The 26,237-nt window shown below is 41.2% G+C and overlaps 1 protein-coding gene across 2 annotated transcripts in view; it reads left to right on the top strand.

The window, feature by feature from the left end:
• The window catches only part of PLA2G4A (phospholipase A2 group IVA), an 86,039-nt gene that overhangs the window by 18,092 nt on the left and 41,710 nt on the right, over positions 1 to 26,237 (top strand). The window contains exons 1-4 of one of the 2 annotated variants that reach the window (XM_027811242.2): positions 5,460 to 6,250; positions 7,160 to 7,241; positions 22,173 to 22,321; positions 24,965 to 25,078. In XM_027811242.2, coding sequence (XP_027667043.1) covers positions 7,238 to 7,241; positions 22,173 to 22,321; positions 24,965 to 25,078 — 267 coding nt within the window. In that variant the 5' untranslated portion in view covers positions 5,460 to 6,250; positions 7,160 to 7,237. Of the gene's footprint in view, positions 1 to 5,459; positions 6,251 to 7,159; positions 7,242 to 22,172; positions 22,322 to 24,964; positions 25,079 to 26,237 lie in introns of those variants that run through there. The other variant, XM_055724565.1, reaches the window with a different exon arrangement.

Genomic DNA, 26,237 nt, shown 5'->3' with positions numbered 1-26,237 from the left:
GATTTGTGCCACTCAACAACACACTGCTGCCAAAGGCTCCTGCTTCCTCCTTCCCACTTTATTCCAGAGTTCCCGCTGCATCCTTCGTACCAGCTATTGAATGCTGGTGATTGGAGTGAGCCAGCTGACCTTGCTGAACTGGCAGGAAAACAATTCAATGCAAAAGATTAGTTTTTTGCTGTCAGAGCTGGGGCAAGGGAAGGGCACAACCATGTGAGCACAACCTGTGTAAGTAGAGAAGTAGGGGCAAGGAAAGGAGGAGAAAGGAAATGGGACAGAAGTGCCCTTTGGGAAGCCAGTGGAGTGGCTCAGCAGCTTGTTGAACGCTGGCTTTCAGCCCTTAATGTTCCCACACATCTTTGCTTGAGTGACTTTCCAAAGTAAACATTGAAATTGCCATTCCTACTCAAACTGAAATCTTGAAACAAGCTGGGTGTGTTCATATCAGGCACTTTTCATAACAGTCCCAGAATCGCATGCAGGAAAAGTGATACGTACTCAAAGATAGTTACCATACACTTGTCATAATGTTGAACTTTTACATTGCTAAAAATATAGTATATGCTTCCTTGAAGTTATCTCTAATCAATTATGTGGTTTCTACCCCACACAGTCACATCCTCTATGTGAATTTGCAGCCAGCAGATGTCAAACTTGGGTTTTACTCACTCTGTAGTCCTGTGAGCAGTGCTGTAAAGACAAGTTTCAGGTTGATGTCTCTATTTAAGGGCATTAAAAAAAAAATACAGACTCCTTTCTGCGTCAGTGCCCTCTCCTGGATGGAATGTTTGACCTGATCTGTACCTTTATGGGAGAGGTCTCCGAAGCACTTGGTTATATTTCATTGAGTCATTCACATAAAAGTTATTTTTTGATACCAATATATATCATAATGAACAAAATGGAGCCTTAGAAGTGTATGTAGTTACAGTACTCTGGCAGTGCTTAACTGCTGCTGTGGGAATGTTGCTAACGCAGGAAGGAGCGCTGTTAATGCAAGAGCTAATCCTGTAATTGCTTCAAAAGCGAATAGAAATCTTTGAGCTTTCTTAATTCAAAAATTGAAATTGCATGGGAAGTTTAATAAAATTTGGAACAGTTATGAGCAGGAGGCTCATATCGGTGAAAAAATCTTGAATTGTTAATGACATTTGACATTAAAAGACTCAAAAGAATTCTGCATTTGCCCAGAGTCCTTCTGTTAACTATTATGTTTTCTGATCTATTTATTTTTTTCTTTTTTCTCACTTTACGAAAGTCTCAGAGGAATGAAATAAGGCATTAACAAAGTTACTGCAGGTACAAACAGAACTGACTGTACCCAAATATCTTTTAGAATCATAGAATAAAGAATTAAGATGTGTAATACATCTTCAGTTACATTGATATGGGGGATAAATATTACAACAATGGGGAAAATCACTTCAAGATAAAATTTGTGGGTGTGTATGCACAAACATTTGTCTTAATTGTAATACCTTGTGACAGAAGAGCATAGACTTTATGAAAATCTGTTACTTAAGAAAACAGGCAAACATTTTCATTTGTCCAGCCCAATCATCAGCTTCAAGTGTCCTTAATGTTAAGGAAGTAAAAGTAATAAATACCTACAACACGATCTGTCTATACCAGAGCTTCCTGATTGGTATTTTTGTGTGCAAGTATGTCTCCTGATTGAATTACATTTTGTGACTCAGCATTCTGGGATATGAAAAATATTTTATTCAAAGCATGCAAATTGTTTGCTTTCTCCATAAGCGTGGAAAGTTCGTAGGTAAAACTTGGTAGTGTTACAGGAGAGCTTAGCATGCTGTTCTGTTTCCCAGTCCTGTAGTGGGAAGGTAATGGTGTTTAGGTACACACCAAACCAGTGATATGTAAAATAGAGGAAATCAGATAATTAGTGACATTTTACTGGGAGTTGAAAAACAGTGAAAGGTGGAAGAGGAACAAAGGAGGCAGAAGGAGTTAGAAGAGCTGGAGAGCTGTGGTGTTAGAACAGGAGATACTGAATCATTGCTGTGCAGGATAATTGGAAAACCTTGTGGACTGAACTAGCAGAGAGTGAACACTGTCTACAGGATTTTCTGTAGTTCAGAGTGGGTATATTGAAAATTATTTTTTTCTCCTTTTAAATTTATGGAGAAAAGTGAAATGAAACATATGTAAAGCGAGGTCACTTTGGATGATATGATTTAGATTTTTGAGTTTAATTGTGAGCTTCTGAAATTTTAAACCTGGCTTAGATTTTTAAAGGTATGCAGATGTTGCTCCACTCAGTATTGCAACATTTAAGCCATTTGCATACCATTGTCTTATTTTTCAGAAGTAATTGAGGAGTTGGCAATGTACAGATTTTTATCAAGACTTAAGGTGAATGTAAGTCACTTTAGAAAATGCAGCTTAGTCATCTAAACTAACAAGGGCTGGATTTACAGAGATATTTGGAGTCAATACATTTCTTTTGGTATTTTCAGGGAGCGTATAAATTCTTTATAATTCAGTTTTTCTAAAAGCTGATGAAAAAATGCTTCTAAAGTTGTGCAGGCTGTTACACTGTGGACATTTAGGCCTTCTAATACCCTTAGAAACTGGATCCTAAGTGGAAAATTGCCTTAATTTCCAATTACTCTTAAGTTGCATGAAAAACATTTATTTTGGTGTAAGAAAAGACTTAGACTTTCGAACTTTCTGTGTATCTCAGTATATTATTATTTTTTTTTTACTAAGAGGGAGATCGTTTATTTTAGTAGTTGCAAATTTCTTCCAAACATGTGATTATGGCCAAATATTGAAAACTCTATAATTATAAGCCTCTGTGTTATTTTGGGTGAGGCACAAGGAAAGGAGATAATGTTTTTCTGTTTTGCCAGACCTCTGCATACTTACATTCATTTCAGAGGACACCAGATCTTAAACCGGACTTAACTTAGCAGAACAACTGCTGGAATTATGGGGTTTGCTGCCTAAGTCAATAAAAAGTAGTTCTCATGAGAGTGTAGAACACTTCATAGAATTGTAAAATGGCTTGGGTTGGAAGGGACCTTAAAGATCATCTAGCTCCAACCCCCCACTGTGGGCAAGGACACCTTCCACCAGACCAGGCTCCTCCAAGCCCCGTCCAACCTGGTGTTCAACACTTCCAGGGATGGGGCATCCACAGCTGCTCTGGGCAACCTGCTGCAGTGCCTTGCCCTTCACAGTGAAGAATTTCTTCCTAATAGCTAATCTATATCTACCCTCCTTTAGCTCAAAGCCGTTCCCCCCTGTCCTATCACTACCTGCCCTTGTAACAAGTCCCTCTCCAGCTCCCCTGTCAGCCCCATCAGGCACCGGCAGCTGCTATAAGGTCCCCCCAGAGCCTTCTCTTCCCCAGGCTGAGCAACCCCAACTCTCTCAGCCTGTCTCCACAGCAGAGGTGCTCCAGCCCTCTGACCACCTTTGTGGCCTCCCCTGGACTTACTCCAACAGGTCCATGTCCTCCCTGCGGTGGGGGCCCCAGAGCTGGGTGCAGCACTCCAGAGCCGAGGGGCAGAATCACCTCCCTCCACCTGCTGGCCATGCTGCTTTAGATGCAGCCCAGGATTCAGTTTGCTTTCTGGGCTGCGAGTGCACAGTGCTGGGCCATTTTGAACTCTTTGTCCACCAGCTCCCCAAGTCCTTCTCAGGGCTGCTCTCAATCCGTTCTCCACCCAGCCTGTATTTGTGCTTGGGATTGCCCTGACCCACGTGCGGGACCTTGCATTGGGCCTTGCTGAACTTTGTGAGGTTTGCTTGGGCCCCCCTCTGGAGCCTGGCAAGGCCCCTCTGGGTGGCATCGACTGGTAATAGAAAGTGGTGATGATCTGTGTGCTGCGGTATTGAGAACACACTAGTAAGCGCTGTTTTTTTTGATGTAGGCCTTGTTTTGATGGTAGGCATTTTATTTAAGCACATGAGTTTTGTGAGTAGAACTAGGAGATGCAAGAAAACTACATTACAGAAGTGCTTTTTGTCAGTGAGCATCTTGTAGTGTCCCCATTTTACAGACAGGACTCCGGGGCACCAGAATTGCACACGAGTGCCACATAGCAGCTGAGAACTAAATCCAGCATGCCCATGTCCCAAACTTGTAACTTAATTATAACTCCATCCTCCTCTTTGTTCCTAAACGTTTGGTGATCTCTGATTTGTGGTCTCCAGTGAGGAGAGACTCGTTTCTTAATAGCTAAGAATAAGGAGATGGGTGGTGTGTTTGTACTTCAGGCTGTTTCTTTTAATTATAAGGTTGTATATGACAAAGGAACTACATCAGTCTGTGTGAACGAAGTCTGAGGCCAGTGCTGCATTGTGAAACCAACACTTAAGTGATCTGATATGCGTGTGAAGGTGGCACACTGATAAGGGCTTCCAGCACTTTCAAGAAGCAAACTGAAAACAAGGGACAGTGAGAGTCATTGTGTTCTGGAGATGCACAGCTTGTAAATGTTCCTGAAGCAGGGTAAAGGACAGAGCTCGAGTAACTTCATGTAGCTGTGTTCACGGTGGTACCAGCTGTTCCCAGATGCCCACTAAAATCCCCTTTACCTTGCTGTGATGGACAGCTGGACTTTTTTTTGCCATGTGGCAGAGGCAGAAGTTTCTTCAGAGAGGAGTCCCATCCTCCTTCCAATTCCGCTGTTGGAAGCTGTGGTGCAAAAGGTGATGGATGTCACAAAAATCATTGGTATGTCTTCATGTCAGCAGAAGGCAGGCTGGTAAATAGGTGTTGCTTCTTAACAGCTTTGAATTCCCACATCTAAACCCTTTCTGCTGGGTTTGATGCTTTTGAAGGTGAGTTAACAGTCTTGACTGGGAGAATCTGTTAGAATCTGGATTCCATTTTTACTGTGGTTGGGGAGCCACTTGCTGTGCAATGATGATTTCAGAATGCCGCTTGTAAGAGAATAGTTCACACTGCCACAGTTTTCCCCCTGCCTGCTTACTTGTCCTTTGAATCAGACAACCCCTGCAGCTTACAGGGGAAAAATTGCACAGTTTAAATTTGCTGTTGGGCAGACTATCATGAAATGAGCCTCCAGCAGTTGTCACAACATGTGGGTGGTTACAGCCTTAATAAAGATGCAACAATTCAGTGTCTGGGTCAGCCAGTGTCTGCAGTGAAGTCATACCCTTGGTATCACTGTGGGCATTTTCTCCTAGATATTTTGCCGTGATGATGTGGCTGTGCCTTTGCAGACCTCTAGATTACAGACTTGTGGAGGAGTGTTTGTTGGTATAATTTGCTTTGTTTTTTAATGTGTCCTGACTCAACTGTTACTTAAGCATTCACAAGCTTCTTTTTCTGTCTTTAGAAGAGATTGGGTTTGGGTTTTTTATTTTTTTCTGAGAAAATGATAATATAACGTATAAGAAAGAGTAGTTTGTCTTTTTTTTTTTTTTTTTGTATTAGAGGAATCCAATTTGGTTCTAGTTTCTGGGTGTAAGCATGTTGTAGATGTGAAATAAAGAGGCTTGGCTGAAACAACCAGTTCTGAAATATCTAGAAGAACCACCTGAAGGCCCTTATAAAGTCTAGCAGTTGAAGCAGCAGTAACTTAAATGGAGGCATGTGCCACTGTTGAAAACTAAGCCATGTATGGGTTGAAGGGTTTTGTTGGCTTATTTGTTTGTTCCTTTAAGAAGGGTTTTAAGAAAAAAGGAAGTATCCAGATGAAAACAGCAAGAAAGCACCAGGCATAGCCTGAATAAACATGTCCCGTATCAAGGGTATTGTCTATCATTTTAAATAAACTTCAGTGAATTTCCTGATTCCGGTACTTTCCCCTTTTCTTTCTGATTGGAATGTATCATAAGACCTTTAATATTTGGTTAGTTGTTTTGATCCCAATGACTGATATGCAGTGCTTATTTTAGTGTAATTCACAAAGTTAATGGCTGGTTAGGAAAAGATAGAAAATATCATCATTGTTTCAGTTTTAGGAATGGGCCCGAGGTAGGACTTATCATAGGTGACTACCTGAGGTCCCATAAGAGGTACACTTTTGATACAGTGTCTTGAGCTATAAGAGCCAAGCAGCTTGGATCTGATGCTTTTTGTAGAGGCATAACTCGGGTGTGTGGTCATCCCTTCCCTGTGTCTGAGTTTCTGTTGCAGGAGATCGAGCTGGAGCCCTCTGGGTTGTACCAGTGCATGAGTCCATGTCTAGGCACTGTGGGCAGCCAGACGACTTGAGTGTCCTAAGACTGCCTTTAAGATAGCAGCATAGATGTAAGTGCTGAGAGGCAATTGTGTGAGACCTGATCCTGGCTTTAATACATAAAACTTGCCCATAGGCTCTGCACAGCGTCCCTGCAGAGGCCAATGTCGTCTGCCTTGCGATATGCAGTGGTCATTCTCATAATGGTATTCAGTAGGTTGGTCAAACTTACAGCTGTGTAGATGAAGTAACAATAGATGTGAGTTACTGACCTCTTTTCATTAAGGTTTTTACTTTTTTTTTCTTTTTTTTTTTTTTTCTTAATTTCACATCTCTTTCTACTTCCCTAGTTTGTTCAGGGAAGACACAGCTCCTGCTGTGTGCTTGGGCTTTGCAGGAAACCGGAAGCTCCAGAAACTGTGAAATTTGCTTGTGAATGTTTTAACAGCTTGCTTTTTACCTTCCCTCTATTGTCTTAAGGGCACTTGCACTCTGAATATTGATGTGTACTAAAAAGGTGTATTCCATGCATTACTAACTATATCCCTTGCATGTGCAGTGTGAATATATCTGTTCCAGAACATATACTTTGAAATAATTGCACCCATTCTTTTTACTGGGGGAAGGTAATTACAAAGACAAGCACACTGTAAAATAGCCCCCTTCTAATTTTTTTCTTACTGTACCAAGTTGTCTTTGGCTGACTAAATGCCTTAAAGCAAGTTCTGCAGAGAGGAGGAGTGTTACTCATTGAGATTAGTAGGTGTGGCTGCAGCAAAATCAAGCAACCTGAGTTTAAGGTCTGACCTTTCAGTAAAACTACAGGGTGCAGTTCAGCTTTAAGATGCTCTATCCAGTATGAGTTTCACTTACATTTTGACTGGGTGATTTCTCTCTCTGTTTTTGGTCAAAATGAAACCTAATTTGGTAGGTGGTTTTTGGTTCTGAAGCTTAATGACCTCTAACTCTCTGACTTCCAGGTGGAACACCAGTATTCACACATATTCACTGTGACAGTAAGGAAAGCCACAAATGTCACAAAAGGAGCGATTGGTGACATGCGTGAGTATTTCTCTTTCTATTTTGTCTCTTCCTTTTAGGAGACTGTTGCTGTAGGCAAGGGGAGATGACACATCAAGCTTGTCGTGCATTAAATGATTGTTAGTGGGTTGGTGTTGTTCTTTTTTGTTTTGCTTGTTAAATCTAGGGCAATGTACCCATTTCATTGCTCACTCAAACTCCAAAAGCAGATTTGCCACTCCTTCTTTCCATTGATCCAAAAAAGCTGAGTGCATTGTAAACAATTTGCTTACAAGCAACCAACACCTACACTTAGTTCTTTGGCTCAGTTGGTGGAGGTGCTGTTTTGCGTACAGCGAAACTGGCAATTGCTGTATCTTCAAAAGGCTATGGTTTGGTGGTTGGGAACACTTAAAAAAAAAAAAAAAAAAAAAAAAAAAGGCCCAGAGCTCTGCTGCGTCAGTGCAGTAAGAAGAAAAAAATCTAAATGGGTTAAGCAGATCTCATGGTGGAGAGCTATATGACAGCAGCGCTTCTTCCCCTTTGCGCTGGGCTTCTGAGCCTCTGGCTGAACAGGAAACCACCAGGAAGAATGACCCATGAAAACTCTTGTCTGCTCTTAAGGGTGAAAGAAGGAGAGGATAATATATTGGCTGATCTGTAAGAAGAATGTTCCTGCTTCCTTGATTCTGACTTTTGCTGTCAGGTCATCTCTCCCCCTTTCCCTGGCACTTCATGCAGAGCATTGCATAGCCCAAGAGTTGCAGGCTGGGGCTGGGCGGATGAGCGTGGTGCCTTGCTCCTGCTCTCTCATCAGCCTCATTTGATGTGCAATTCGGTGTCTTCCAGCTCGTTCCTGGTAACTGCTTTCAGCTGAAACTACAGCAGCTGCTCTGACACACAGCTCTGATTCAGTTAACAGGATTTTCAGAATTAGTGTTGACTGTTGTTATTAAACTTGAGGGGTAAGTGGAAGGGACAGTTGGAAGGGGAATGTTCAAGACCCTCAGGTGTGAGGGGAGAGAGGGGAGCCCTGGCAGAAGAGAAGAAGAAAGAACTGGGAATTATTTAACATCTATTGTGGGGTGAAGGAAAGGAGCACGCAGAGAAGATGCAGTGGGGTGTTACCCTGGTGGCCTGTGAGAGGGTCTTTATATAAGATGACCTCAGGAAAAGTGCCATAAAGAGTTGAATGAGGGGCCCACAAGTTTGCGTGTGTAAGAAGATAGGTGAACTGGAAAGATACAGGTTGTCTGACACAGAGGTCTTTGTCAGGAGACAGCGTGGGGAATGTGGGAAGGGAAGAAAGGGGATTGCCGTGGTATATTAAAAGGAGTATGGAAAGGGCGAAGAAAGCCAGAAGACCATGGCATTTCCCGCCAAGCCAGGACAAGTGCGGTCCTGTAATATAAATTCCAAATATTATCCATCAATATAATTGAATTTTTTTTCCAGACAAACCCCTTATCTTACCAAACCATCAAAACCAGAAAGTTACTCAGGAGGAAATTTTTATTTTGATAAAACCTGACAGAACTGTGCTCAAGGGCCACTGAAACCTGCTTGGTTTCCTGTCTGCAGCAGCTAGTAGCTCTGTAGCCTGAGGCACCTGCAGTCTGGGGCATCTCTGAGTGAGCTTACGAGTTCCTGGGGCTTGTTCTTGGAGTGCTGGCAAATCCTCTGAAGTGAGAGAGAGAAAAAGAAAAAAACCCCAACCAACCAAACAAAACCCCCAGAACAAAAACCCAAACAGATTGCTTCTGTTTTTATTTTGGGAAAATAAAAAATGTTTTTATTTCCCATGTGTATATACAAAGCTTGGTGTGTTGGAACTTTGAAGCTATTTGATCAAATCTGTAATCACGTTAATTAAATATGCATGAAGCTGTGAGCGGCGGAGGGTCTTTACAGTTGATCATGCCTTTTTTTTAAATTTAATTTTTATTTATTATTTTTTTTTGTTTATTTATGTGTTTGATTTGCCAAAACTGTAAGTTGAAAGAATTTCTGAACTTTTACGCTGGGTTTCTGATCTCAAGGCTTCACTGCCAGGGAGGGTGGATGTGCTGAGTAGTATGAGATGCCTTGGTTGAGGTGGGTACCTGAGTGTTGCTCTCCCATGATGGGCACTATCAAGCTGACTCTTCTGGTGGGTTTCTCCTGATTTGTTCTGTTGTTGCTCCAGTTTGTGTAGACAGTGACTGCTCTGTGGGCAAGAGAAGTAATTTTACATTGTGGTAGTGATGGAGGTCCTGGGGAATTTGAGAGATTTTGTACAATGTTTTACTTTTCTTTTTTTCCATATCAGTCTTTCCAAGACTTTCTGGTATAGCTGTTGAACATCTGAGTAAATCTAAGTTTATTAAATATCTGGAAGTGCTTATAATTTTACTGTTTGTGTGGTATTTTTCATCTTAAGGATTGGAGGTCTAGCTCTGCTCAAGGAGTTTTGGATGAAAGGTCTAGCGTGCATGGTGCCCCAAGTCTGTGGGTGGGCATGGAGGGCCTGACTTCTCTGGCATAGTTATCCACACCTCTGTCTCCTCAAGTCTGGGCTGGGGAGACCTGCAGTACTGTAAGCAAGTTTTTCAGTATTTCTTTAGCTCTCCATTAATGAAGACCATAAATGGTTGTGTCATCCTTAAGACTAGGTGATAGATGCCCACTACACTGTAACTTCCATAAGAAATGTGTTTCCTTGAGAGAACAGTTCACACACCCACCCCCCCCCTGCTGGTTCAAGACATACTTTTAGTGTCTTGGCTGATCTGGGTGGCTGGAACAAGAATGAAAGCTGGAACTAGGATAGCTTCCAGCCCTCTCTTTTAAAATTTTATTTTATTTCGTTGAGATTTCCCATTGTCTCTGTAAGATTTAAAATTTTTGTAGTGATCTGACAAAGGCAAGCAATCAAATCTGAATCTGGGTCATACCAGGACCGAGTATCTAAGCTGCGGTAGCTGCTTTTGTTTCTCGCTGATGAAGCCCATCAAAATAAAAATGGCAATAATTGCATCATAGAAACTTCCCATGCAAATGCTTTTCATGTATGAAAGAAGTTAGTTTACTGGCACCACTTTGGCATTCTGTGAATGTATGTGTGTATGATAAACAAGAATTACTGTAGGACACATGATCCAGGGTGTTTGGGAGGGGGTGAAAAAATTTTTGAGCTCAGATTCCCTCTTTCCCAGGAGTTCATTCAAGTCCCTTCTTATTTCGGGTGTGCGCTCATTTACTGTTGCCTTTGTATAGGAGTAACAAAGTGGGATAGTTAGAAATTACACTAAAGACACCTTCTCTATACCTCCTTTTCTGGCTCAACATCACTCCTGACTCTTCTACATCTCCCCAAGTGATGCAGGGGGATGGGGAGTTGGGGTTGGAGCCAGTTCATAACATGTTGTCTCTGCCACTCCTTCCTCACACTTTTCCTCTGTTCTAGTGTGTGACCCTTCCCACAGCATGAAGTCCTTCATGACCTTCTCCAACGTGGGTCCTTCCTATGGGCTGTAGTCCTTCCAGAACTGCTCCAGCATGGGCCCTTTCTGTGGGATACAGTCCTTCAGACACAGACTGCTCTAGTGTGGGTCTCCCATGGGCCACAGTTCCTGTCAGAAAACCTGCTCCTGCCTGGACTTATCTCCATGGGCCACACGATGGGAGTCTGCTCCTGTGTGGGTTCTACATGGGCTGCAGTTCCCTTCAGGGCACATCTACCTGCTCCAGCATGGGATCTTCCACAGGCTTCAGTGTGGTTCTCTAGTCCACCGTGGTCCTGCATGGGCTGCAGGGGGACAGCCTGTGTCACTAGGGGGGTCTGTGCTCTGGCACCTGGAGCCACCTCCTCCCCCTCCTTCTTCATTGACCTGGGTATCTGCAAAGTTGCTTCTCTCATGTTTTCTACTTCCTCTCTGATAGCTACTGTGCTGTGGTTTTTTATGATTTCTTAAATATGTTATCACAGAGGTACCCCAGTGCTCCTTATGTGCTCAGCCTTGGCTAGGCAGCTGCGCCACCTTGGAGCAGCTAAAACTGGCTCTGTGTGACATGAGAGCAGCTTCTGGTATCTTCTCACAGAAGCCCCCTTACACCCCCCCGTAGCCCCCCGCTGCCCAAAACCTGCTACATAAACCTAATACGAGATGGAATATCTCAAAATCTGCATCTTTTTGGTGAGGATTTAATTACCTTAATTGCTTAGCTTTCTGATGGTTGCTGGGATCAATAGACCCTGTAAAATCAGTTCTCTGGAGCTTTTAGAAAAGACCTTGCCTCCAATCCAGTATATAATGGATGTTTAGGTTTGAATCTATTCCAGATACCACTTACTGTAGAGCCTTTGCTTCCATACTTACTTTCTACAAGTTCTTGTAGAAAAAGGTCAGAACCCCAAACTGCAGCATTTTGGAAGAGAAATGCTTGAAACTGTGGTTCTTCTTTCCATAGCGTCTTTTCCCTTCTGGACTTTTCAGGGGTTTTGGTGGAAAACTGGCCAAAGGAAGCATTGTAAATTTTGTCTTACATATTTAAGGATCTGTTTTTGTTCAAGTGTACTGGCTTTCAAAATAATTGGTAGCATCTACAAAGGAAACTAGTTGTGTGACTCTGCTGTTACTGATTACTAATCTTGCATAATCCTGTTGTGGATTTGCAATTTTTGTTTGCTTCATCTACTTTTGATGCTATGATATTACACGGTGTGATTCCAGGCATTTTAAGGAAAAAGTCTTTTCTTAAAAATTAAAATATTTCAGATTTGGGTAGCTTGTGGCACTGGTACTTAGCTTCTATCCCAGTTTTTGTTCACCCAGTTGGAATTAAGGATGCATTTCCACCTAGTTAGGCTGGTCAGATAAACAGATTAAAGTATTGGGAGCAGTCTAGTCAACAGAGCTCAACCCTTGTTGCAAAACTTGCTAATGTGGAGAGGGAAAGCAACTCCTCTAAGTAGCTCTTGACACAGCCCATGCTGCTGCAACCAGCAACAGACATCCCCCACAAGTCAAGGAGACATTCTTCTGCTGCGGCAGTGTCACCGATACCCTTCCTGGTTGCCTCCTGCTTCTCCAAAGGAAACGAGGAGCTGTGGCATTGTGTGGGACGAGTGAGCGTCTTTCCCTGCCTGCAGTGCCAGCCTGGCCCTAGCTGTAGGATCTGCTTCAGCAATGTGGATCAAAAGAGGAGGGGGTGTCCGGCACAGTTCCAGTCTCCATTTCTCTCTTCATAGGGCTTTGCTCTGGGCTTCTATTAGCTGTGAGCCATAGCTCCTGATGTTGAAGCTGCCTTATTTAAAGCCATATTCATAGTAGTTCAGTGCAGTTTAGGCATATGTGTACAGCGTTTTAAACTTGAGCTAGCTGAAATGGAAGAATTGGAGATTTGCGTGCTTGTATTGGGGCAGGGACACAACTGTGTCTTACAGCAGCTCAGTCAGGACTAATCCAGCTGTTCTCTGTATTGCAGCTGGCCAGCACTGTACCCTAATTCAGCTACAGTATACTTGATTTAACTGTTGAAGCGTCACTAGATAATGCTCTTCCTGTAAAGCCCTGAAGCAGGACCTGGTTTTTGGAAGGGAGCTTCCAGAGGAAAACAAGCTAAACTACTCCCCCTTTTCAGCCAGACAGCCTGGAAAAAGTAGGTCAGAGTTGGCCAGTCTTCAGCACATGCAGATCTTCACGTGGCCAGCAGCTGTAAGATGTACTGTGTGCCTGACAACAGAACCAAGGAGGAGACCTGGAAGTATCTCACAGGAGGGAGATAGAAATGTTCCCATTCAGATCCATCCTGCTCTAGTCTGTGGTAGGGTGGCCTGGATGGGCAACTGAGTCCCAGGGTGACCAAGGCCTATTTAGGTTGACTCTTCCTGACAGCCCTTGTACCAGCCCTGCTGTGAGTCATGTTGTGTAGTGGTCCATGCTCCTTGTTAACCATAGCAGATGCCTCTGGCTCCAGAGCCATAGGCTGCTAATGAAATATGCATCCTTAAAAGATGTCTATCTTCGAAAATGAACAATACTAGTAACAACCGCTGCTGCAATGTCTACTACAGATCACAGTCTAACACTAAGGTAACTGTAGACTAGATTTCAGTTTCCTTTCCCCTGTTGTAGTTTTAGCCAGAAGCAGTGCTGGGAGGTGGAAGTTGTGTTGGAAACAGGCTCATGCGTTCCCCAGTGAAACTGATCCAGAAGATGTTGCTCTTTCTGGTTGCAAAAAATATATTTTCAATGAGAACCAAATTCTGTCTCTGAGTAGTTGCCATGTAGTTATTGAGACACGGACTGTTGCTGTAAAATGTTTGTGAAAACTTTTCATCCTAGAGGAAGGCTCTCCTGTTACTCCATTACACTGTAACGATAACATTAAAGCAGTCATGCTGGCTTAGCCCAGGGATCCATCTTACCTGATACTCTGGTTGAGGGACCTCCTTGTCTCGCTGCTTGAGGCCCTTGCCATGCTGTGACCAACTGCAGCTGCAGGAGAATGGAGCTTGACAGTGGCTGGGAACTGTTTGTGTCATGTGCTGTCATGTCTCCAGGCAGAACTTTGTGGTGGGGCTCTCCCCCAGGGACTCGTGGACACCACTGTTGCTCCAGTTTGAGCTGTTCACTTCCATTTAGGAGGGGTCTCCCTCCTTTTATTCCATTTGTCCTCTGTAATAATTTGATTTCTTCCTGCTCTTTTCTTTTTCCTCTCATCCCCCTTCCCAGGGAGGGCTTTGAAGTTGTGTTAGGGTTGAGCTAATGCCTGATCCTAAGGGAGAATCGGGAAGAACATCAGTCATAGCCAGATACAAAGGAAAAACATGAACGGGGTAAGCATGTGGTACTTCCCAAGCACTCTGCTGTCGTCAGTAAGGGACTCCCTGAGCTGGACGTGCTTCTTACGTAATTAGTAGCCCTCGCTGAGTTTCTCTTGCATGAACTTCATCTCTCCTCAGTCTTCCTGTGCACAGCTCCTTTGATAAGGAGTTCTGTAGGTTGCTGTCTACTGTGTGAAGACGACTTTTTATTTGTTTTGAAAATGTTTTTTTTAAAAGTGTGATTTGAAGCATCCTCTGGTTACTGTCTTGCATTTTGTGGGATGCTAACTGTTCCACATATCAGTCTGTATCGAAAAGAAGTTCTTACAAATAAATGAATGTGTTCATTTATCTATTTCTGACTGAAAAGGAGGGAAAAAAATCAGCCTTCTCATCTTCATCACTACAGAAAGGAACGCTGTTGTAAAGCCTGTCACTAAAAACTATGCTCTGTCAAAGCATCTGGCCAACAGTGTTACAGGACAGTTGAAATACAGGGAATGTCTGCTTAATGCTAGGTTGTATCATGCTTAGTTGGACAGATTAACTCACCTGCACAATCAGCCCTTTCCCTTTATGGACCTGTTAACATGGATGTGCACACACTGTTCTGACTAAGCATTTTGCAATCCATTCTTCAGTCCTGTAAATGAAACTCCTGTAATAACCCGAGCGAGCAGCGAGGTTGGGGCAGAAACAATTTGCAGGTGTCGCTTTGTTTTTGAGTGTCCTGTAATCGCTTGTATTTGCAATGATGATGCTTTTACTAAGATGTGGTGTTTATGTAGCCATCCTGAGCCTATGTTTAGTTATGATTCTGCCCAGTTAGGACAGCTCCAGGTTTTTAAAATGATCCTGACAATTGTCTTGAGTTAAAAAGTCAAGGGAAGATCCTTTTCTCACTCAAAGGCCTGGAGGCTGCACCTCATCAACATAGTAAATCAAGCTCTAGGGCTGCTGGTAGAGGACCAAAACCTCTAAAGCCTTTTGATACCAGACACAGATCCAGTGTAAACTTGTTCTGCGGATTCAGAAAATGTTGCCAATTTAAATTTTTATTAGCAGACTGTATGCCAGACTAGGAATAATCTATACTCCATCAACTAATATAAATCTGGAATAAAAGTCATAGTGTGGGTTTTGAGTAATTTATCAGGAATGTGATGATATGCCTGAACCTACTCTAGACCAAATTATGACTGCCCAGATCTGGCATTACTGTGGACCCACAGTCATAGCTGAGCTAGGCAGGCACGCCGCCTGTTCTTTCTCTCCTGCTTGTGTGTTTGTTGGTGGAGTGAGAAGTTTCACAAATTTAACACTGAGAAGGCTCTTAAGACCTAGGCATTTAAATTGACTTTAAAAAAACCCAAAGCCCTTAGTTTCTGGCACACTGCTAGAAAAAGATTTTTCTCTGGGTTATTGAAAGCTAGCATTTTAGTCACTTTTCACTGCTGTCTGTCTGCAAAGAGAACTGTAAAGATAATCTAGAGAAGTGAATGGTTTTTTTTTTTGTTCTTGGCACTTCTAATTTGGTTTGAACCTATGAAGGTTCAGCTGACTTGTTTGGTTTTGGTTTTTTTTCCTTCCAAGGCTGGATCAGCGATGTGGCTAGAGGTGTCCCACCCCAGTAAACTGGGTGGTAGTACAGTGGCTGTGCTGGGAGTTCAGTTCTTTCCTTCACTTAAGTAACACCAGAGATGAAAAGCACTGTAATAAAAGACGGTAATAATCTCTAATAAATGTATTACCCAATTACAGGATTTCTCATAGCATAGCATAGCTGCTTCTTTGAGAGCTGCCTTACTTGTAGTCACCTTCCGCTCATGAAATCTTGCACTGCATCATCCCCTTTGCAAAATCCCTCTTGAAGATGAAGGCCAAAAGCCCTGGCATTGCCTGTAGTACCTTAAACAGAGATAGCAAATAACCTGTCACCTCCTTCTTGGGACCCCTTACTAGCAGTGTCTTTGTGTACTCTTGGATATTTTAGGTTCCCTGTGGTCTTCTGGCATGTTTCCAGACTCTTGGTCTAGCATCTGTATTACTGCTAGCCTGCGAATTTGGTCTGTTTGAAGATTCTCAGATGTATCTGCTCCATATGAATGGGAGGCCTGAATTCATAGTGGACTCAACAACAGTCCTCTGAAAATGGCAATTCAGAACAAATCTAAAAAGAGAGATCAAAACTTGAGCCTTATGGTTGTTACCTACTGCAGAGTTTTATGGTATTGAATGGAGGGCTTGTGATTGTGTGGCTGTGGTGGTTTTTAAAGCGAAGATTACCTACGAGGGTAACAAGATGGTTTCTTATGTGGCAGCCTGACACAACCACTTCTGCTCCTGGCATTCCTGGGCTCCACCTCTTCATGCAGGAGAAGAACTTGGTTTCCAAAATCACACCGCCAGCCTCCACAGCAAAGACTACATACTGGTTCGTTGCCTGAGAATTGGCAGGGAGGGTACACCAAGCTGATGTGCACCCTGAGGACCAGCAGCCTGGTTGGACTGCTTACCACCCCTTGGTCCCACCACAGCCTGGTCGGACTGCTTACCACCCCTTGGTCCCACCACACAGCCAGGGGGTGTTGCTGGCTGCTCAGTGGGGGACCTTGTGGCACTGCCTTTTGTCTGTTTCTCCTTGCCTGTCTGATACTGAGTTAATTGATCAGTTACTGGTGCCTGTGTTCTCCAGGAGACATCTTTATTTAGGCCCTTGTGTTAGTCTGTCCTTTCACTAGCATGCAGCAGAGCAAGGGTAAGCCAAGTCCAATAATTCATATATTTGTTAGTATGTTGTTCGCGAGACACTTTTTTTTTTGCAGTTATTTATGCTTATTGATAGATACTATTTTATTCCCTTTTTAAAAACTGGAATATCACTTTAAACTGGGAAAAAACATGATTTGAAAATTCATTACATTTTCACTTGGCTCAAGCAGAGAGAGCAAATCATATTTCCATGCCACTGCAAAGCATATTGTCCAATGAGCCCCATAAAATTAACTATTTGAATAAAAAATATTATTTAATAATAAGTAATTGAGTTGTTCTTTTTGAATATACATCAAAACTGTGTTTCTTACTTAGGAAGAGATTCATGTACTTGTGCCATGCTGGTTTATTGCGATTGATACTAGTTAACGTTCAACCTTTTGGAAATGCCTTCATGCCCCCTGCTTCGGGTTTCTTTAGGGAGTTGGTAGGTTTGGTAATTTCTGTAAAATTTAGACAGCAGCGAGTGTGCTGCACAGCCTGCTGCACTCCCTTCTCCAGCGAGATCCGCTTGTGCGCAAGGCAGAGCTGGCATTTTTTAGTTTACCTCCCCTTGGAAGACAGAGAGGTAGTCCAGCAATGCCTGTTCCTAGCTTGGCATCAGTCAAGCCACTCAGCTGCATGTAACTTCGTACTAACAAAGTAGTCTGGTTAGTGTAACTCTTAAGTAACTGTAGTGCAGTAAGCCAAAACCATGGTGGAAAGTATTGGGACCTAGTGGGATTTTCTGAATGGGGTTGGACTTAATGGTAGAGGGTGTTGGTTAACCACAAGGCAAAAAAACTCCAATGGACCAAACTAACATAGTTCTTTAAGGAAGTTCTGCCATGTCCTTGCTGTAATATTCCTGTAATTGCATAAACATGGTATCTGGAGATCATGGATCCAAAAAATCTGGATCCAGATTTACTTTCTATAACGGGGATGCATATATTAATTGAAATTAAAGTTGATAGAGTTGTATTTAACATCCATTATGTTTACAAGTGTTTACAACATGCTGACGTGGAAGAAAAAAGACAAATTCCTATGGTGCAGAGTCTTTTTGCAGCAAACCAGATTTTAGAATACTTCAAGAACTTTGCATTTCTTTCAACTTTTGGTGGACAAATGAGAAAAATTTTAATAGATGGTGGTAGTGGCTTCATCCTTGGCATTTTGTATTTGAACAGGCTTTCTATAGTTTATGTCTGTTATGCTATTGAAATTGGAATGACTGAAATATATATTTAAAATATTAATTATATTAATATGAGGGCCTGATGACAGTCATCTCACCAAATAAATAATGTAAGATCCAATGGTTTCCAATCATTATAGAAGAGTTTACAGGTTTCTTTAATAGACAGATTGCTTAAAGCATTGCTCATTTTTAATGTGAAAATGATTGATCCTAATTACTGTCCATTGTATGTTTCACTTCATGATTCATAATGTAATTTAGAGATAGAATTCTATAGCAATTACTTAACCAGGTGATAAATTAAACAAAGAGAAGTCAATGAATCCTTACTTCCTACCTCTCAGCTATTTCTTAAGCCATTGTGTTTAAAAAGAGAAGTTTAGATGCCAACTCTGCTTTTGTTACTGGATATCTGTCTTCAGCCCCTAGAGATTTGCTGGAGGCTTTAAATCTTGCAAGGGATTGTTAAGAACATTTTGTTAATTACCTTTATAATTCATCTAGTTTAAGCTGTTCATTGCAAGACCCTCTGTTATTTCCATTGACATCAATGCTGAAACTCGATTTTATTTTGTAGTGTAAAAGCGGCATTTTAGACATACTTAGTTGTCACTTCATATTATTTTTTTCCTGAGAAATACTAATGGAGTCTGGTCCCTCTATTCTGGAGTGTTATATCTATACCATTATGTATGAAGTATGATCTTTTAGTTGCATGCACATATTGAGGCACTTACTGTGAATAGTCAGAGTGCCAGAAGAGAGGAATATGGAATCATACCATGCAGTTGCTATCTTATGGTAGTGCCTGTGTCCATTTGCAAACCTTCCAAGTTTTCCATTTGCAAACCTTCCAAAACTTTACCTACAATAAGAAGCTGAGATGCACTGCAGGTAGCTAACCAACAAGGAGGAGTCATGTGAGAATGCTTGTGTAAAGGATAGAACAGAGCCTAGCTGAGCTGAATAGAAACTTCGGGTTTTTTTCAGAAGTGTCCTGAGGAAGAAGTACACCTTGCTTCTTTCGAAAAGTCTGTGGTTCGTAATTCAACTAGTCTGCTAAAATAGAAAAGTAATTATATGACAGTGTTACTTCTACATAGATAATTCTCTTGTATTGACTGCACTTGCAAAACACCACCTTTTGACCCATAAACTGTTTTGTAAAGGTGCTGCCTTTTATAATCAAAAAAACTTTTAAAATCAAAATACAGGTAACAGCAGTGGTCAAACTGATTTTCACTTATATTTTCAGATTAGTTTTTTGGAAAAAACACACTTGGCAAATTATCCAGCAAAACCGCAAACAGGCATAAATACATCCATGCAAAAGGATACACACTGTGTCTGTTTTATCTGCTTTTGATAACTTTAATTTTTGAAATACATTAAGTCGATACTTCCGTATTACTTGCCAGATTGCTGGTAGCTAGTTTTTGGTCCCCTGCCAATAATGAGGAGTAAGATTTTGATTAATATAGTATAGCTTATAGCAATACCTTAATCAGAGCACACAGTCTTCCAGTATTTTTCCTCTTCATCTTAAGAAGGAAGTTATAAAAGAATAGATTTTCATTTTCTTAATTGAAAATAGCACAAAATAAACTTTCAAACATGAAAGGGCAGATGATTAACTCTTTGCCTCAGGTCAAAAAAGATAATAAAGTCAGGGAATGAGGGTGTGGCTTGGCAGTACTGAGTTACGAAGACTGATTTTTCTAAGTTTAGTTGTTTTGTGCCTTGGGTTTAGTTTCTTTTTCAACACTTATTTGGAGCCTGTCTGATAGGAAGTTAGTAATAGTATCTGTATGCCAACTGTGCAGCGGGATGGGGTTTCCACATGCTTCAGGATTTTGAATACAGATAGGAAACCATTTGCTGCTTGTGTTTAAAAGCAGAAATTAGACTTCTGTAACTTATAGTTAAGGCTGATCACATAATCACATAAAAAAACTGAACGGAAAGGGAGGCATTGACGTTTTGCCCAGAACACTGTTCAGCACCAGTATTCTGGTTAAACCCCAAGCTTTAGTAGACAAGTTCAGTCTCTTGGCAGAGCAAGTCTGTAGTGTTCATTGCCAAAGTAGCGCTCAATATCCAGACTGACCAGATGAGATCTTGTCACTTTTGATTTTGCTAGATATTTTGCTGTTTTGTTTCAAGGGGCCTTATTTCTGGCACAATTTTGTGTTGTAATTCAGGGGAGCTAATTATTTCAGTAAAACGTAGCAATTAGTTACATCTGTCAGTGAGAAAACAGATATAAAAAACACTTGAGGGTTGATCCCCCTGTTCCCCTGTCTTTAAAGAAGAGACAAGATCAGACAGATTCTTAGGAGCTAATAAAGATTTGCTATTTAAAGGCTTTCCACACTGATCCCCAACTTTAAATAGCTGCTTGTTAATTATACAGGCAGTGTGACCTGCCAAATCGTAGCAATTAGCTAAGCCCCACAGATATGGTGTAAAACTCAAGATGTTCTGGGGAATGCTGTAGCAGTCCAAGGACATTCTGACACAGTGAAATCTTTGAATCGCAAATATTTACATACAAAATTTTAATAGAGTAAGCCGAAGTCTAGAAGGTTTGTTTACTGTCACTAAAGCTTCTCTAGCTAGAGGAATATTTAATTCAAACCACGAGCCTTGTGTATTATTCTGCATCTCCAGAGATATTTGAAGTACTTTGTGTGTAAGTTCAGTCTCCCTTTATTTTTGGTGATGGCATCAGAAGATGCATTAATTCTGGCAGGTAGTCCCCCTTAGAATTGCTGGGAGGCCAAACACTTTTAGTTTGGATTCCATTCTGCCCTGGTACATAGACAGAACTTCCTAAGTGGTTTCAAAAAGCCTTGTTTTTTGGTTGTTGGGTTGGTTTTTTTCCAAAAGACGATTGATTCCCCTTTGAAAGTATCAAGCTTTTTTGTTTTGTTCTTTTCCTCCTTCTCCCAGCTGAAATGACCATGTGGTTCTGGGCCTCAGCAGTCTCACTGATAATGTTGTACTGAAATCCAAGAGGCTCTAAAAACATTTGACTTTATTGAAAAAAGTATCTTTAGACTTGAAGTGTGTACAAGGAGGAATGTTCAGACATGTTTCACCTAGTAATGCGTTTTAATCTCTTTCAAAAAGAGATCTTCAAGGAAAGGATTCTTCTTTGTGGTGGGTGTTGTATTTGCTTGGAAACGTTTCGCTAAAGCAGAGGACAAACTTTGCAGAGGGGACGCTGGAAGGATGTGTGTGTTCTACTATAGCAGAGCAGGTGGCTTGTCATGGTCACCAAAACCACAGAAATAACCTCCCATGCTCTCCTGTGAAGGATTTGAGCAATGCTTTAGAGAAATCTGTAAAGGCCTACATTGGCCTTGGCCTAATTTGACAGGAAAAAAAAAAATCTCATTGTTCAGAAAACCCCTCACTGGACAGGAAAAAAATTACATGCTTTAGCTGTTTGGAAAGGTAGGATTTTTAGGGCTGCCAACAATGCATCCTCTGCTCTCAGGAATGGCTGTTACTAGACACATCAGATGAGTTTTGTCAATGTGTATTTTTCGCCCACTGATAATTCTGATTAGCTATAGTTGCCATAAGTTTCTATATTTTCAGTTAGTATTCTGTGCAGTTGTTACTCAAATATACTGTGTAAATAAGATCTTGTTTCTGTGGTGACCTCCAAAAGCTGTGGTGATTGCAGTGGCCTCAGATTTGAGCAGCTCTCCTTATGCTGTGTGTAGCAGTACATAACCGACCTGGCTGATTTTCTTGATGAATGGCAAACCAACAAAGGTGAAAAAGGATCCAAAACTCTACCAAGCTGCTTGTTTTCCTTAACTGAAGACTGGTTTTGTGTAATACTTATTTCTGTGACAGAGGCCAAAGTAATTAAAGGCTAGAAAGAGAGGAAGGGGTAAAAGCTTTCTGAAATAATTGCGACTGCCTGGTGAAGTATACATATTTCCAATAAACATCAGTCCCAGTGCCATTCTGTTTGCTCAAGGCTTTTTTTTCTCTGCTCTTATACGTATAATGGCTGTTTCTTTTTGGGAGATTGTTACTATCATTGTATCATTCATATATTTATGTTATTTATATAGTTAAAGATTTTCCTGTTATAGACTATGAGGTGATATGTGGTTTCACTTTTGTATTGATTATTACAACCCAAACTTGAGTTTTACCTAATTTGAACGTCTCTCTTGATCTGTAGTGGACACTCCAGATCCCTACGTGGAGCTGTTCATCCCATCTGCACCTGATTGCAGGAAGAGAACAAAACATTTCAATAACGATGTGAATCCTGTGTGGAACGAGACCTTTGAGTTCATTTTGGACCCCAACCAAGAGAATGTTCTTGAGGTAAATCACATGGCTGAGCTGCATCTGGGAAAACGGAAGTGTTGCAGTGTCTGCAAGGTTAAAAATACGGTAGTTTGTACGTGTATGGCATCTGTTTTCTCAAGATTACAACTTTTTTTAGAACATTAAAGGCTTGGTTTTACCTTTAGGCATGATGCTAAGCAAGAGGTGTTGTGTAAATTGAATTATTCAAGGAGTAGCCTTGAGAGTCATTATAAGATATGCCTCTGAGTCATCTCTCAGACTGTGCCTGAGGGCTAGCAGCTTACTGTTCTTTACATCAGCCACAAATTATTTTCGCCCTGCTTTCTACGCTGATTCAGCTATTATGGACAGTCAGTAGGTGCAGGTGAAGTCAAGTTTCTGCCCATTCCCTGCTTCTCTTATTTGTAAGATCTGCAGGAGCTACAGCTGAAATAACTGATGTGATCTGTAGTAGCTCTCATGATACTCAAAAGATGAGTGGAATGGTAACTGGGGAATAGCAGGTAATAATTAAAATATAGTCCCTTGGTTTTACTAGAACTGTATAAAGACTGGGTCAGATTGTGCTTGTAGCTACACTTCGGCAACTTCTCTAGTCATGTATGAATTTATTGAGTACAAAACTTGGTTCAAGGGTTTTTAAAGGATAAATTATTAAAGTCACTGAAAGCAGTGGTCAGCGGCTTACCAGCTGTCTTCTTGGGAACAGTACCACCTCTTATACTCTGCATCTTTATGCATTCTTACATGAAGAAGTTTAGATGCTGGCAAGCCATCCATTTTGTACTGTTACATGATCTCAGATATTTTTGACCGCGTGGAGGGCTGGATCGTTCACTTCCTGCTGTGATAATGTGACTGCTTCATTGCCCACCAGGGTGAGAACCCCCAGTTATTAGAACACCTTTTATAATTTGGCTGACATTTTGTAAGGTGTTTCTCAGGTTTTGGGACCTTTTTTTTCAGTTGTTGTAAAGTACAGGATTTTACGAGCTGGCATGCTGTTGATTTCCAGCACAGTATGGCCACAGCATACTGCCAGGTTCTGCAAGTCTCTTTCTCCTGTAACAGAACATAATGAGACTGATTATAAATAGAACTCAGAAATGTATCTTTACAATAACTAAAGGCTGTTGTTGATTTGAGACACGTGCTGTAAAACTCCATGAAAATTGCCTGCAAAGAGCTGGTGATGGTGATAACATGTAATAATGGTGAATCATGGACCTAGTTGACACATATATTTACATACACATATATGTGTTCATGGTAAACATTCTCTTCACCATGTTTGGTGATGTTTGTGTGCTCCCATTGTTGCACGCACACACAGTGCCTTGGCAGAGCCTTTGGATTCTGCGTGGAGTGCAGCGTCCAAATTCAAATCTGTGAAACCACCTTCCCACCCAAAACCTCTGTGAATTCCCAAGCTTACACAGACTCTGCAGTCTTCTCAACTCCTCAGATTATTTTAATCTAAATCTTTAATTCCATCTCAAGTGCACTTTTCACTCTGAAGTGTAAGAAGCTCTCCAAAATGTGATTAAGAAGTTTGTGCTGTTACTGATTTTCAAAGACATCCCTCAGGGATTACAGCGATAAAGTTCTGCAAGGAAACAGAAGGAATGTAGATGCCATTAAAATAATGAATTCTGTCCTAAAATACAGTTCATCATTTCAAAGCATTGCTCGTGGCACAGGATGAAGAAGATTCTTTATAGCTGAGAAGAGGCGGAACCCAAATGCAGCAACTAGTTATTCAAGTGATTGTATCTTGATTCCATTTGGTTTATGCAAAAGAAAATAGTCCAAGCCGCAAACATATGATAATTTTGAAGATACAATTCCACAGAGTGGAAAAAAATCATAAGCCAAATGAGTTCAGAGAACTCATTTAATAGAAACCATGTAAATGGTAATTCGAAATTCTTTCTGAGTTTCTTACTTGAGAATTTGGAAGGCTGCCACTGAGGAAAAAACTGCTAGATGTAGACCCACATGGGTAAGAGCTAAAGCATTGAAAGTGTTCTGTGGTATCCACACTCACCTGTGGATAGCATCACATTTTGAAAAGGTATGTGCTCTGACATGGAGAATATGAGAAGAGACTTGAAGATCTGGCTGACTACAGAGAAAAGCTTTGTGTAATTCGGAATGCTGTACATTTGGCCAAATCATTGGTATAAAAATCTTGGTCTGTAGATACAAGGCTAGGATTTCTGGATTTTATCTTCACTAAAAAGTTGTTGTATGTTTTTTGGTGTATCATATTTAAAACTATAGAAGTTTCTCCATAGAGAAGTGTTCCCAACTGGAAATGTGAAGTAATTGTATATTTGATATGTATAATGTGAAGTTATTATGTCTGCTTAGAAAGGTGGTGAGATTTACTGACAGAAAGTTGCTCAGATAAAAACCCCTTTGTAAATGGTGCTGTCACACTCTTGCCAACTGCATGTCTTGAAGGTGCCACCGACACTATACATAAGCTTACCCTGTTTTAAAAGAAGATGTCTGTTGGCATTGGGTGTTAACTGGGTTGGGTTAGGCCTATTCTTTTTCCATATAGGGTTTTTTAAAAAACTTCAGACACAGACTGTATGGAATGAAAAAAGGGATTTATCAAAGTAGATTTGAATACCCGTTAATTTTTTCTAGGTTACCTTGATGGATGCCAACTACGTTATGGATGAGACTCTTGGCACATCCACATTTCCTATATCTTCTCTGAAACTGGGAGAGAAGAAAGAGGTCCAGTTAACTTTCAACGATGTAAGTTGCAACATTCATGGCTTTGTTGGTGCAGCTTTGAATATGATGGAAAGCTCGTAAAAGAGCACCTGAATTGAGGGACCTAAACTATTGTGTAGACCAGGGTGTACCACGTTTCAGTCCTTTATTAAATGTCTGAATTTTATCTGTGCCGCATTCTGGTGAGATAAAGCTGCTTCACAAATCAATAGAGGATGGTGCTTATAAAGGCCAAGTGGTGTGGCCTGAGGACTCTCACTGAGTCTGTTATACAAGTATTCCCCTCAATCATTTTGTTGAAGGGTAAGGAAAACATTTGCCCTGCTCATGGTACTGGTCACGATTAGATGTTCCTAGATGAAAGGAAATCTGAGACTATTTCTGATCCCATCGGTCTACCTCAGTACTACGTATGTGTGTGTTTTCTTAAGATAGAACTAAGTTTTGAATTCAGTAAGGGATTAGAATATATCATGGAGGGGACAAGGGTGGCAGCCTTTCAGTCAGGAAATCGCTAAATATTTTGGGGCACAGGACTGGTTATCTCAGATGAGGATTGTTGTCTGTGTATGCTGCTCTGAGGCTCATTTTCTAAGTATTCACTGTTGACCGTGGTTAAACACAAGAGTGCTGGCCTAAAGGCACTGTATTTATCTTCTTACAGTCCTTCTGAGAGGAGAATTAAGAGGAACACTGCCATTGAATGCCTCAGTTGTCCCTGCTGAGAGAATCCTCCTTCAAAGTCTAGTTTCAAACTTTCACTTGCTAAACCAATTTCTGCACCACTTGATTCAATTTAGTTTAATGGTCTTTGTAAGCGTGAGAGGTTATGCCAGGTTTGCTGGTCAGTATATTACCTTTACTATTGATGCCTGTGGCTTCCAGAAAGCTAACAGAAATTCTTTTATTATTATATGTTTCACTTCCAATAAATGGCTTTTTTGTAACACAGCCCTAGTTAATATGCAATAATGCAGTAATTGGATTATTGTCTTTAAACACGTACACAAAACAGATGGAGTCAGTCTAGCAGGGATTGTCTGCCTGCACGGTAACTCCTGGAACTTGTCAAATCTGTGTGTAATTGAGCTTGTTTTGCATGTATTAAAATATTGTCATTTGTAAGAGTAACATATCACAGGCCGTTCTGAATATAATTCAGTACTTGTATTTATATCCA

The sequence above is a fragment of the Falco cherrug genome, chromosome 12 (assembly GCF_023634085.1).
Source record: "Falco cherrug isolate bFalChe1 chromosome 12, bFalChe1.pri, whole genome shotgun sequence".
NCBI classification, from domain to species: domain Eukaryota; kingdom Metazoa; phylum Chordata; class Aves; order Falconiformes; family Falconidae; genus Falco; species Falco cherrug.
The sequence above is the reverse complement of the archived record's forward strand: the minus strand, read 5'-3'. Positions and strand labels throughout refer to the sequence as shown.